The sequence below is a fragment of the Falco biarmicus genome, chromosome 6, assembly GCF_023638135.1.
Source record: "Falco biarmicus isolate bFalBia1 chromosome 6, bFalBia1.pri, whole genome shotgun sequence".
Taxonomy (NCBI): domain Eukaryota; kingdom Metazoa; phylum Chordata; class Aves; order Falconiformes; family Falconidae; genus Falco; species Falco biarmicus.
The window spans coordinates 79,778,993-79,793,425 of NC_079293.1; the positions used below are offsets into that span (position 1 = coordinate 79,778,993).

The 14,433-nt window shown below is 38.1% G+C and overlaps 1 protein-coding gene across 1 annotated transcript in view; it reads right to left on the reverse strand.

Annotated features, from left to right (window-relative positions):
* The window catches only part of GALNT2 (polypeptide N-acetylgalactosaminyltransferase 2), a 98,784-nt gene that overhangs the window by 33,886 nt on the left and 50,465 nt on the right, over window positions 1-14,433 (reverse strand). The window contains exons 2-5 of the mRNA XM_056343543.1: window positions 12,193-12,283; window positions 6,243-6,396; window positions 1,019-1,117; window positions 386-453 (exon numbers count right to left, since the gene is read on the reverse strand). Of these exons, the coding sequence (XP_056199518.1) occupies window positions 386-453; window positions 1,019-1,117; window positions 6,243-6,396; window positions 12,193-12,283 (412 nt within the window). The remainder of the gene's footprint in view (window positions 1-385; window positions 454-1,018; window positions 1,118-6,242; window positions 6,397-12,192; window positions 12,284-14,433) is intronic.

The following is a 14,433-nucleotide window of genomic DNA, read 5'->3' on the forward strand; positions in this document are numbered from 1 at the left end:
AACCTTGACGTATTTTAGATTCAGTAAGAATTTTTTTGAAGAGAATGATTGAGACCAGCATTCATTTAAAGCAGTACTACAAAAATTTGATGCAAGCACCATGGGCTTTATTTTTACATCAGACAACATCCTATGCAAAGGTTGTTTTCAACTATACACTCTGCTCCTTCAGCTAACAGGAATTAATAAAATATACCTGAAGTAGTTATCAGAACCCTTCACACTTCCACAGTGACAGATATGGAAGAATTAAGCCCTGGTTTTGGATCAGTCTCTGCAAACTCCTAATCACGTGACACATCCTCAAACAAGTCACCTGCTAGCATCTACAGAAAGTCTTACCAGTATAAACAAAATAAAGCTAGGACCCTGTAAAAGTACTTACAATCATTACTATAATCATCCACCAGTATGATTTCCTTAATAAGATGCGATGGGCTTTTTTTAAGGACACTGAAACAGATAGTAAAAAATGTTCAATACTAAGCAGTCTTAATTTTCCATAATAATGTCATAAAAGCAGTTACTTTGTTAAGCCACAGTAGAATCTAGCACAGGATGCTATCTTCAACAACAGCTATTGGCTTATTCTTCCAGAAAGCATCTTCTGGAAAAGGCACATGTAGAATTCTGCCCCCCGTCCAAAATTCCAGCCTCCCAAAATCAGTCCCTCAGACAACTTGCAACACAGAAGTTTTGCAGATGTCTTTAGGTCAAATATCCCCTGACAACCCATCTTCCCTGACTTTTTCTTGAAACCAGTTTTACAGCCAACCTTCAAACATCATCTGGTAATCAGTTCCATACTTTCACGCATTTGTAGTTAAAGGGAGCAATTTTGTTTAACATCACTATTTCAGAATGTAAGAACTGGAGGCATCAATGAGATTAAGACTCATCTTTCCCTCTGCAAATTCTTCCAAAAATCATAACAGATTGTTACTTTTCTTCCTTATCATAAGCCATTATCTGACACAAATAAATGGTCTTTAGGGAAAAATCAAGGTCTCGGGTATACCTGACGACAGTTCGTAGCAAAGCAGATCTTGCCTCATTATGAAAGGTGATCACCACGCTAGTGGCTGGCAAATCTATCCGCCATTGTTTCCGCTGACACCTGAAAGACACAATGCCCCGTATTTGAACATAGTATTTACATCCCAGGTTTAGCCGGTGGTCTCCATCGTGAAGCAGTTATCTATAAAACTCACGTACACACTACATCTACCTAGAAAGAATGAAATACTTCATTTTCAGGTGAGATTTCAATCAATTCCTCTTTTGCCACTCTTGGTAGTTGTCTTAGTATGCAACAGACTAAGAAAGAACTCAGTGTCAGATATAAGCAGGCTCAGAAAAGTCACCGGACTATCACCACTGTAGTACGCCATACACACCTCTCATGCAACCCGGTATGAAACCAGAGTGCTTATTTTACATTAAAAGCGTTCAATAAATCTTGGGTAAATGAGAATATTTTCCAAAGAAAGTGCACAGGTTCACAGGCTACCATATGCCTCTTCTTTAGAGTGGCATGTGTCCACTTCTCCCTTTATTTTTAAAGCTCCTGCAACACCCTGGTCTTGCTCACAGATAAAAACCAGATTTCTGTTCTAATGTGGAAAGTTGTAAGGATTGTAACATTAAGAATTCGAAAAACAAAGCTAGCTGTGACTATGCTGTACCAACTAGACACAGAACCACATACTTCTAAACCATAAAAATAATCAAATATTCTATCTATGTCAAATCATTTTTCATCACATCTAGTAGCCTGAAATTAATACAATAAGCAAAAAAGCAAATCCCAAAATGCTTCCTGCAGGACTACATCAAGTTAAGCTGTTGAAATCCACCGACAATAAACCTAAAAAGACACTGCTCTCATTGGACTGAAACTAGCAGTGCTAGAAAACACTGAAGGCATTACAGTATGACAGGTCACATTCATGCTGGAACATACACACATCATGTATGTCTTCACATATCCTTTATTTAATATTAGGGGTAGAGTTTTAAACAAGCCTTGTTGTCTTCAGAGGGGATAAAGCTAGCTAGCGTACACCTGTAGCAAATTCAGCAAGCAATCCTCTGCTCGGTATTAACCAAACAAGCTTTTAAGGGAAGGGAGGCAATTTACATTGCTACCTAAACCTTTAAAACTAGGCTGCTGCCTACATAAAAGGCCTCTCCACAGCCGATTAGACACCTGCAACATGCACCATAAGCCACAGAACCTTCAGCTTCTTGGAATCAGAGAAGAGGCACCGCACTTCTTGCCCTTGTCCGCCAAAACCCCAGGGACCTGCAACGCTTTGAACGCAACACACCCACAGCGTCACACATCAGTTGGAGCCCTCACTTGCCCCGATGCTAAGCAAAGCCCATGCCAACCCTAGGATCGCTGTGTCAGATCAGCAAGGCCTTGCCCAACTTCGTTTCTTACACTGTGAGCGTACGAGATGGCTTCATCGCTAGTGCCCAGCGCTGAAGCAATAAATCAGACCTGTATGTGTCCTGGAAAGTAAAGAATTAAGACCTTCTCTATTGTGAACTTCTGGCTATTCATCCAGACAGCTACAAAACATTCAGGTATTATATGCCAAAGCCTATGGTGCCTAAAAAAAATAAAAAATATTCTTTTTTCTGTTAACTTTCAAATTGCCCACAGAGAACAAGCCTGCTGTGCATGCAATTATCACACGAAGCACTCGCATTAGAGTAATTAAAGTCACCTTAAACTTATACTGATCTCTGCAGAAGGAGAGCACTTGAGCCAGAGTACATCTTAGGGTGGAATTACTCAAGGCAATGAAGCCTCTCAATTTTAAGAAAACTCAAGAGAAGAGCACTAACCTGTATTTCTGTAGGAGAAATTAAGATTTTCAGACTTCCACATAAAATTGGAGGAATGTTTCACTGAGTGTTTCTGCTCTCAGCTTTTCAAAAATCCCTGCTTTAACTTGACTTGGTAGCGGTCCTCCTCCTATTCTGCTGTGTCAGTAGTGCCACAGTTAAAACTCAAACCAAAGAAACAATGTCATTGCTTTTAGCATGGAGATTAGACTTTCTTTACTCAAGTTACAGCACTTATTTTACATACAGAACGAGGAATTACATTTGCATAAAATAGAACTTGAAATAAGAGCTTCTAGACCTTCCATGCTTATTGTAGGTCATTAAAATCAGTTAAAACATGAGAAGTACATTCTTTCCCCCAGAAATCTGAGTCATTGGACTAGTTCATGTCATTAACAAGTTTTCTGAAACTTCTGTGGTTTGTTGGAACTGGTTTTTGACAGAAATATTCACTTTAACCAGTGCAGGGAGAACATTCCCCTCGACAGATATCTGGGTACCAAAGAGACAGGAAAGTTTGTTTCTTCTCTACTTAAGAAAAAACCTTGTGTGAGGTCAGAAACTTCTAATAGTTGCTGAATGAGAAAGTAAACACAGCTCAGTCCAGCTAAAGTACTTAACAGTAATTCTCAAGAATCAAGCCAACACATCAGGCAAGAGGCGTGATCAGAAAACACTGGTCCAAACTAAGCATGGTGGACACTGGCTCACAAAAACCATCAAGTATTTCACCCTTCATCCCACTTGGGAGACTGTTTTACACTGACAGGGGGACCACTCTAAGTTTCCTATTACAGCTCTGACACTTGCCTTCTGGATCTCCAAAATCAACCACGACAGGAATAGCACTCAGTCACACGTTGTAAACAGACTGCAACAGAAGGAAACCCAGAGGTTTCTCAAAGCTGCTGGAAGTGGCAGTCGTGAGCATCAGCTGCAGTAAGAATCTTCATTCCCACTCAGACCTCCTCTCTGCTTCCTTTCTTATGTTGTATCTGCCTGTTTCTCACTTCTCCCTTTTGCTTAAAATAAAGGCAAGCAACTTAAACAGGAGAATCAAAGTGTTTCTTACTACTGCTGGCAGGCTTTCACAAAAAGCAAATAGAAAACTTTTGTCTTAACCTGACACTTGTAAAAGTTTTAGTCTTTTCTGCATCAGAAAATGTAGTATTGAAAGAGACGCATAACTACAAACACATTTACATATCTAATGTAGAATTCTGATAAATTGCTTCTAAACAGACTAGACAATTTCAGCAATTAAACGTATTATTATGTAAAGTCAAACAGCCTCTTAGACACATCAGCACAATTAATAAAAAGTTGCTTAAGCAGAAACAAGTATTTCCTCATCCAGGTTTCTTTCCCTAAAAAAAAAAAAAAAAAAGATAAGATTGTACTAGCTCCATAAGAGATCTTAACCTAAACCCAGTTGCCTCCGGTTTTATTGAAAATAACATGCTTTCAAGTGTCACGTGCTCAAATCTGTAACATATTCTTCTTCCTATGACTACTGCTCTTGCTCTTTCCATTGGACAATTGCCAAACAAATATTTTACACCACTTTTTCAGCTTCTGCAGTGAACGCCCTTGCCAAAAAGGAAGGAAAATTAATGGTAGCATGGCAAGGGAAGCATCGTGGACAATTTGCAGGAATGGTTGCTTTGGTTTGGGAAAGGTCAGGTTGGCTGGGTTTTTTTCCTTTAAAGAGATGGCCACTTACAGACTGAATGAACTTAGATCTGCTCCATCTAAGAGAGATGAGAAAGATGGAAAGGCAAAGTCTAAGTAATAATCAAAACAGATACAGCCTTTCCTCAGAAGCATGTCTCTCTCTCTTCACTGCAGGGTTCTTTTCCAGCTCCATTTAGTTAAAAAAAACCAAGCAGGTCAGCATATAATCACAACACTGACAGTTGAAACAAACATAGCCACTGTAATACAGTTTGTCTCCTGTCATCTCTCTCAGTTAAGTTCTTCCCAAAAGACAGCATTTGCCTGTTAGACCCCCCCTCAGAAGTTATTTAATATCTAGAAAAAAAAAATCCAGATTCAGCATATCTGAATCACAGAAGCTTCTAGAAGTTGGTGGCTGAGCTTTTATCTCTTGGGAAAAGAACATCTGGTCTGAAAAGTTAGAATGTATTTCTTGTGAAAAAGAAGTTACGTGATGAAGAAAATTCAAAAGCCATTTTACTCCTCATTATACCATGGGCACTGAGCTTTTCACCGCTTTCATGGCAACAAGTGAAACACCAGATTCTTCCTACTTTTCTGTTCAATTAATAGCAAATTATACAAGACTTGCTTTAGTCTATATACAGATCATCTGCTTAAAGGCACCTAAAACCATGCCATTATACGAGGGATTTAAAAATGACAGTAAGTGTCTGAGTTTTTATACAGATCTCCTTCGCTATGTCATTCTTGATTAAAGAGCTTTATGGACTAAAAACAGGCACTTTTCTCTCTCCCTCTGGTGTCTCCTCAGGCTTGTTCCACCTATAAAGCTGTGAATTCATCCTTACTGCAGAATTAGGCAAATTAGCTATACACAGTTAGCTAATTTTATGCTTTGAGGCTATCTTGCCTAGTTTTTCAGTTGAACCTGCTTTTGTTATTTTTAAGTTATGGAAGTCATAATGAGCAATTGTTGGGGTTGTTTTTTTTTATATTAATCACTTCTGCTTAAACAAGATTAGTGCAAGTCATTCAAAGCCTTTAAGTGAAAGTCTTTCTTACCCACAAGAAAATAGTATTTTTCCTTACTTTGAAGTATACTATTTCCTGAATCTGTACAAGCAGCTGACATAGCAGAAGTTCTTAAGTGTCTGAAGTGTAACTCTGTCTTATGTTCACCAGGGTGTGCATAAATGGATTCCTTACATCTGGAGTTGACAATCATCACATACTTAGAATCTCAGAGCAACTGAGATCAAAAGGGGCCCCTGAAAAACTTTTAGTCCGAACTCGCTGCTCAAAGCAGGGCCAGCTACAGCAGGCTATGCATCAGGCTTTGACTATCCCTAAGCCTGGGGACTTCACACCCTCTCTGGGCAACCTGCTCTACTGATCATTCTCCCAGTGAGAGACTTTCAAACGTAAAAACCAAGAAAAGCCATCAGATAAACAGGAACAAAAAGAGACTGAAATGCAGCACCAGTTTGGATATAGAATACACACCGATGGAAGTCATGGAAACAGAAAAACTTGAATAAGATGCACTGTTCTTTAACTCGCTGCTCAAGGATCACACCAGAGTTTACTGTTCCTGCCATTTCAAAAGCTGGAGAGCTCCTGCTTTAGAAAAACCACCTGCTGCTCAAAAGCCATAAATACAGAAAGGTGAATCCAAGTCAAATATGGCTCAGTTTGGCACTTACTGATCATGCCTCGTGTCAGGAATGCTTCGGTCCATTCGCAGTTTGTCACTCTCTACCTGATTGAACTTATTGCGGGCATATGGATCCTGACCAGATCGCACCATGGTAGCGCCAACATAAGCATCTTGATCAAAGTCTTGCCACCGAACTTTTCCTACAATAGAAAAACAGGAAAATGCCCAGTTTAGCCTTTGCAATTTAACAAACAGCATTCTGCAATCCAGACACAACTGATTAAATAGCTTGGTTTTCAATTTTGCAACAAATTAAACCTCCACAGTATTGTTAACAGTGTAATATCAGTAACTTTCGCATATTAAATTCCTCTAGAACATCTTGTGAATTAATATGAAATTGAACAAGTCTCACTTTATGCGACTAACCACCATCTTGTCCTTTTTCTCTGTTGGTTTCTTAACCCCAACTACCAAAATTTCCATTTTTAAAAAAACATCTCCACATATTAACAGGCAGTAATACGGCAGATGATCTGGCTATAAAGTTACCCAGGAAACATTTGCCTTTTATGATCCAGTCCAGACTCCAAAGACATCGTAATTTAATTTACTGTCTCATTACGTAATTAAAATCACAGTCAGTTGTAATCAAGCCATCTGAGGAAAAGGCCTTTTAGAAGTACAAGACAACATTATTCTCAAAACCCAGCATTTCACCGGGAATGAAATTTCAGGACTTTCACTATCTTCAGGCATAAACCAACGGTATGATACTTATACTAAAGGTCTTAAAACTATCAGTTCTTACCTCTGGTTCAACATTTGCTTTTTTGCCTATTGACAATCAAACCTATGCTACCTACAGCAAATTTATACCACCTTTAATTCAAAATCAGAGCTCACATTCTAATGCAATACAGACATTCTTGTTTTAACATGGATGTGTATGAGAAATCTGCAACCATATTGTGGTGAACACAGCTTGCCTTTGGCATATAGAAGAGACTTACAAAGCAAAAGATGTCTTTTGGGGTCACTTTCCATTAAGTTCAGTAAGTAGCAGGTTGCAAGGGCATCATTCAAGCTCAGCTTTTAAATAAATAATATACCTCAGGCATATCCTAAACTAAGCTGATACACATGCATAGAGGGAATACTACTCCAATAGCCATTGACAGGAGTTAGAGGTTGCTCAGATGTTTCAGGGTTTGCCTTTGCTCCACCTCTTGACCTGCACAGCATGGAAACTAAGGCAGGTGTCCTTCACAGCTTTCTACCTGTAAGCCATGCCCCAGCTATGGTGCGTTAACTCCTGTTAGAAGACTCTGATATTGAAAGAACAATTTCCATAATTAAACAAAGTAATTGTTAAGCAACGACAAAAAAAAGTTGTTTAACCAGACAAATACCACCTACTATTACAAAGTCTCTATGATCTCAGGATCATCTGAGAAGCACATCTACAAAAGCAACTTGGACCCAAGGTATGACTTGGTTATCAGATGGTAGTGGAGGGTTTAAGGCAAAAATGTCAAGAGTTGGAGGGAAGGTGGTTTTGGGTTGATTGGTTTATTTTTAAGGAACTGCCAACATCCAAGTGAAGTCACGGAGTAAATGTGCTTATACTTTTAGATTACTCTGTCATGAGCTAGCCAGTTACATACTAAGCAACTATTTTTACATCTGAATTATCATCCTCAGGAAGTTAACATGCACAGACACACGCGCAGAAGAAAATGAAGAGTTAAACAAAACCAGACTGCAAAGCATTTATTAAAAGCTTGGTGAAGCAGCCCAGAGGGGAAACTATAGGAAAACAACCGGAGGGAGAACTACAGATTTTCAAATTCCAGTTACTGAAAGAACTGTAGAAAGGAAACTTTCCAGCTGTTTTTGGTAGCCCACAGACTGCCAAGAGTTTTTCTTAGCCTTTCAAATTCTTTCTTCAAAATATTTCCAAAAATCTTACTTTGAAAACAGGTTCACACATCAGCCAGCTACTACACTACAAACAACCTAATACAGAATTACCAAAAATTACACCAAACCTCACTGTCAACACAACTACATACAATGCAAGAGTGGCATGATTCAAGGAAGTGGAAGAAACAACTAAGATCACAAGACCATCTCCCCATACAACTCTCTCCCTTTGCACTTCCCAAAGCTTTTGCAACCTCCTTGGCAACTAAACTATACTATCTGCCTTGCTTTTAATTTATGACGTAACTTCAGTCTGGAACATATGTTAAGTATTTCCTGAAATACAGGACATGTCATGTCATGTCACTGCTTTTCCGGTCTAAAAATAAAGATTTTAGTGCATTTTACAAAATATAACCTACACCTAAAATGTACTTATACAGAACTTTCAACTTTCAGACACTCCAGCTTCCAACAGTTTTTAATGCTATGCCTGCTTCAGGACTGCCTCCCCCATCCACTCTTCCAGTGGTCTTTGACCCAGTGGAACGAGTAGCTAAAGCACAAGAGGTCATGAGGGAATGACACCAGTGATAAGGGTGACACCATCACAAGCCGCCTTCTTAAACAGGCTGTGTTTTTCAGGAACAACACGCTATGCAGGCTGCCCACATGGTTAGAAGGGCTAACCGCTCAAGTTAACTGCTGGAAAATGAAAGGTTGATCCAAAGCAAAGTATACTGTCCAACCTTACTTTTGCTGAAAGGTTTGCTTTTCTGACAATTCATCATCAACTACATTTTGAAGTTAGAAGTGCTTTAACAAACTTTTCCTGTTAATAGGTACTGTTTCGTTGTATGCTTCCCGGGGCACCCAAATAGAAGCATGTTTGGTTTTGTTTCTCCTGGGCAGTTCAGCTGGCTCTGTAGTTTCCTGAGTTTCAATGACTTTGACAGGTGGCACAAGTACCAGAAAATGCAGCTACATAATTTAAAACTTAAACACGTTTGTAACTTCAAATTCAAGCAAATCTGTGTTTACCCATACCAAGACCTAACATGACAATGAATCTTTCAAACTCAACAGTAAGTGAACTGCAGTTTGCTACCAGATTCAAATATAGAAGAGAGAATAAAAATACATAAATACATCGCCAAACCTGCTAAGAACCTGGAACCAGGGTATGCTGCAGCATTAAACTTGGTTTTGCTACGACATGCTTATTTTACAGACTGTTTTAAGTCTGAGAAGCTGAGTAGAAACAAGAAAAAGGTGAAATGCAGTGACGTTGCTTCTTTCTGACCCTGGCATTTCCCAACTCTGAAGTCTTCGAGAAGACAATCAACAAGAATAGTGCAATTCACTGCAATTACTTTTAATAAGCTCATTGATTTTAAGTAAGAAGCACATTTTGATTTTTTTGCTCTGTAATAAGTAGCTGTATTTAAAAAATAGTGCTAGACGGTACATTTTATTCCATTTCAGTTTCAATCCAAGTCAAGTTTGATATAAATCATTTAAAATGTATCATTTACCATTTTCCAAGACTTTAAAACCAGGGAATGCAACACTAGTCCAGAAAACAGAGTAAATTTGAGAAGAAAGGTGACCACTTCATAGAGCTTAATTTACCGAAAAGAAGTGACAGCCCACAGAATATAAGAACAAGTTAATTTGGCTTCAGGAGCCAAAGAAAAGGCAAAGCATGGCTCTGCCTCCAGCAGAAAGCCCTGTCAACCATGTGCAGTATGAATCAGATCTACTAGGGAAAGTCAGGTAACAGTAAGAGCAGCTCCAAATAAGATAGAAGAGAAAAATCATAGCAGAAAAAACTGCATGCAACCAAGCGGCAGGCAACAAAGAGTAGGAATAGATGGATACAAAATCCCATGAATAGCTTACGCTCCCCCTCTTACTGACTCAATAGAGCTTAAAAGCAATAGGCTACTCCATAGAAATATGATTATTTTGATTGACAGGCATAAAGAGATTCCAGATCTTCATTAACAAAAAATAATAAAAAAAAAAAGCTCTTTGAGTAACTGCTGAAACTCCTACCATTCAAGAGAACTGGTTATCCGGTTTTGCTTTAGTTATCAATGCAGACAATTCAGGGTTGGTCTTTCTAACTACAAGAGCTATCATCAGTATTTTCACAAAACAAGAAATAGATTTTTGCAGCATATGAAGAGTCACCAAATTACAAAGGATAGATACACTCTGATGTACAGAGGTAAAAAAGCCCAACAGTTTAATCATTACATAAAACTGTTTTAAAGATAACAAACAATTCCTTAATTCCGAGAAATTCTGAAAGACACTATGCTGCGTAATGCTGAAACCTAAACTACAGGTCTCTTAACCTCAGTGGAAAAGCAAGCATGTTTTAAACAAAAGCCCTCCTAAAATTTTATCGCTTTGCTTTAAAACAGCTCAAAGAATCTGTAGAAACATGAATTCCAAGCTTCATTGCCATAAGGATTCAAAAGTTTGCCTACACGAATTGAAAATAATCAAAGTAGTGATTTAAGAGAACATAATTCTGTCTGATCAAAATTGACATTTGATTCGAGACTCTCGTACTACTTTGCAGTAATGATTCTCCTGCCTGTTAAATCAAGCCATAAGAGATTACTAATCAACAGATGAAATGAAAAAAGCCCTGACCTGTTCTACTTTATTCTTAATTTTACTTCTAGCTTCAACCCTTCCAGCTTCTGATACCTCTCCCTTTCAACCTGTGACACTTCCCACTTCTTTTAATAGTCGAATGGCTACTTAAGGTCACTGGGAAAGGAAGGTCTTAGAGGAAATCTATAAGGTTTGGCCCAGAATATATAAAAATTCAAAGCAGGGAAATAAGAATAGTAGCTGGAAGGTACAAAGTTGGCCAACGTATAACCCCACCAACAATATTTGCAGAAAGTTCTGTTCAGGGAAAAAAAAAAATACTTGAAAAGATCTGCCAGCAACCCAGTTAAATAAGCCAGACTCTTCAACTTTTTATGATTTATTTCCCAATTCATACACAAAGTAAAGATATGTCTTGTTCCCCTCTCCAGAAAGCAGCCAAGACAAAGTAGGCCAACGGCTACAGGAAAAAAAAGCCATGAATGTCAAACAGCTTATATTGTACCAGGAGCCTAAGATTGTAAACCAAAAAAATCATACCTCACATATTATTGGGGGTAGAAGTTTCCAGGTGCTTAAAGGAAAGTTTACCTTGGTTAGATCTTTCTTCAAGACCCCATAGTATTTCAAACGTCTAGCTAAGAAATTTGTAAGGCAAACATTAGGATTAATAGAAGAGTAAAATGTGTTGTGAACCTATCTGATCAGAAGTTGTCCTCCTATGGCAAACTTTTTCAATACAGTGTAAAATATTCAAATCCATTTTACTATTTCTGTATTGCTTAGTACATCAATTCAGCTATATATTTAAAATCATTGATGTGAAACAGTTAAGCAGCAAAAGAAGTTTAAGGAAGCAGTCACACAAAATGAAAATTCCTGAACACTTAATTTTCCTAGCTCATCCTCAAGGCATAAGACCATTTCACTCAATAAAACAAAAATCACATTGCTCTATTACTTGCCAGCATGTGACAAATACAGAGCAAGTATGAGAAAAATAGAAGTACATCATCAGCACTGTCAGGAAAATCTGCCACATCAAAAGCTAGACAGACTAAAAAAGTATGAACCTTGGCTGAATCTCCAGTCGGAAGCACAGTCCCAAGGTGACTTGTCTGTTGCCTGCCAGCATTATCCATTGAAAGAAATTAACTACTGCACCAGAGGCTTTTACAGCACCTCAAACCTACTGCAGGACAACAGACACACCAGCAGAGTCACGTTCTCTTTGGTTTTAAACCCAAAGGAGTAGTGAAGCAGGTAAGATTTAAGTAAGCTGAAGCTTTAAGAATAGAGAAGTACATATTGCTAAAGTAATCCTAGCACTTCCAAACTACAAAGAATTATTAGAATCAGAACGACTGCTGTGTTTTACAGTTTTCAAGGATAAATGTCTTATGGCTATGGATCTTTCATAACAAATGTTACTGCAATACCTGGAGGTAGAGTCTCCACACTCTGTGCTTTGTCCTCCCCATCACTGCCACGCACGTCTTTCCTTTTGGGGTCGATATCATTTGGGTCCTCCTGAAAAAAGTACATAATCTTTAAAATAATCTCCTTAATTGATTTGTGTTTTCAGAGCAAACACCAATAACTAAGTTTCACAGATTTTAAACTCATGAAGTGGTGCAAGAGAGCTAACTTCAGATTTTTAAGAGACAGGATCATAATTTCCTCCATTACTTAAAAAAAAACAGACCAAAAGTTTAAGACAGGCTTTTACATTTAATTTATGCAGCAATTTTTATTTGGGGAAAAGAGAAACGTTTAAGAAGGAAATGTATTAGGAAAGATGGAATAGTTTTGTTTTGGTTTTATTTGGCAATATTCAAGTTCGCAATGAAGGCAAAAAAAAATTAAACTAAACCTGAAGAAATCCCTACTCTAGCAAGAAACAGCCCAAATAGGAGAGTTATCTGAAAAAGAGAAGTCAGGTTATCTAGCAGTTATATCTGGAGTGGCAGCCTTACTATTGGAAAAAAAATTCCAAAATATGTTCAAGTTGCTATTTTCATGTGTTCATTTCAGAGGAGCTTATTCTGGGCTTCACAGGCTACTACTGTGCTGGATTTGTGATTCCAGTAACATTGACAATGCCAATGCTTTTTTATTATTGTTAATCATTTTCAGAGAAAATGAGTTTTCTAAACACTAAACCATTTAAAATGAAATGCTACAAATGTATGTTTTTCATAGTATCATGTATTGAGCATACCAGAAAGAAGGAATTTCTCCTCGTTCTTCTACTACATTTCACCATGTTGGCCCAGTTGCCCAACGCGTTTACCTTGTAGATGTCATTAACTTTGCTTAAAGAAAGATTCAACAAAAAACCCACCCCAAAAACACCCACCCACAAAAAAAACCACACACAGCAAACCCACACTCCCAAAAATATGCAACACATTTGAAGAAAATTATTAGCGCTCACGCTGGTGAGGGAAATTACCCCTCACTGTGTGCTGAATCCCACCAACACATTGAAACAGAAGCTTGCATGTTTCTAGAAAGTTGCATTTTACCAGTTACTTGGCTTTGTGCACCATTTTAAAGATAGCAACTATGGAAACATTTAGTAAGTGCAAGTATCAACTGTAGCTGGAAGAAAAACCTTCCCAATAAGAATGTCGTTTCACAAAAATCCATGAAGCTCTTCGCTATCCCAAATTAATGTAACAACTCTAAAAAATACTGAAGTTGAAAAATAAATGCAAAACATCTACTAAGCAATCAAATTGCAGAGATTTTTCCTGAAATTAAACAATAATTACCAAGTGCTTCCTTATTCTCTTCCTCCTCTCCCCTTCGAGTCTTTAGGGAAAAACTCTGCCTTCCCATCAGTCCTTCTACCTGAGCACGTTCCACTAAGCATATTTACCAAGTTTTGCTGTTGTGTTTTGTGGTTTATTTATTTTTAATTAACTACCAAAGACAAAGTTGGATTTAGAGATCTTATAGCTAAATGCCATTTTGAATAATCAATTTGTCTTCCAGGGAACTGCTTGGGTACAGCCTTCAGACACTGAGAGGTGAGCCAAGGTACCAGGATGACAGTTCCCACTGCAGACTGCTGGATCTTCAGCTTGCCTCCTAGGACTCGCTATAAATAACATAGGGATGGGAGAGTACAGGATATTAACCTTGAACCTTTGTGCCCTAGATTAGAGCTTTGTAGTATTTTTCTTCTCCAGAAGATGTCTACTTTAATTATTTTTGAAATAGACTACTCTGCTAAAGGTGATGTTCTGTTGTAAGCATTCATTTTCACCCAATAAAGCATTGGGAAAGTACATGTGGGAAACCCGTGGCTTTTAGGGCCAGACAGCATGTTATGTCCTTTACACAGAGCTCAAGTGCAAAAAGGAGAAGAAAGCAGACATTAAAGCCATAGACAGAAATACAACCAGTTTCTTTACATCTCTGACTAGATTGCTTCAACATGTTAATATGCTGCAATACACAAATGAATCATATGGTCAAATGACATTCCTATGTTGTCATCATCACAGGACAGAGTTGCTTTTTCAGCTTGCTTGGAATGAAACAAAATCCCAACTTTTAATGCGATCTTAAAAAGTCACTTGCGTACGATGAGTAATCTTCTTGGTAGAAGATAACAATTCTTGCACTGATAAAAGGCGTTCATACAAAAAGCTAAGCCTAAGGCAAGATTG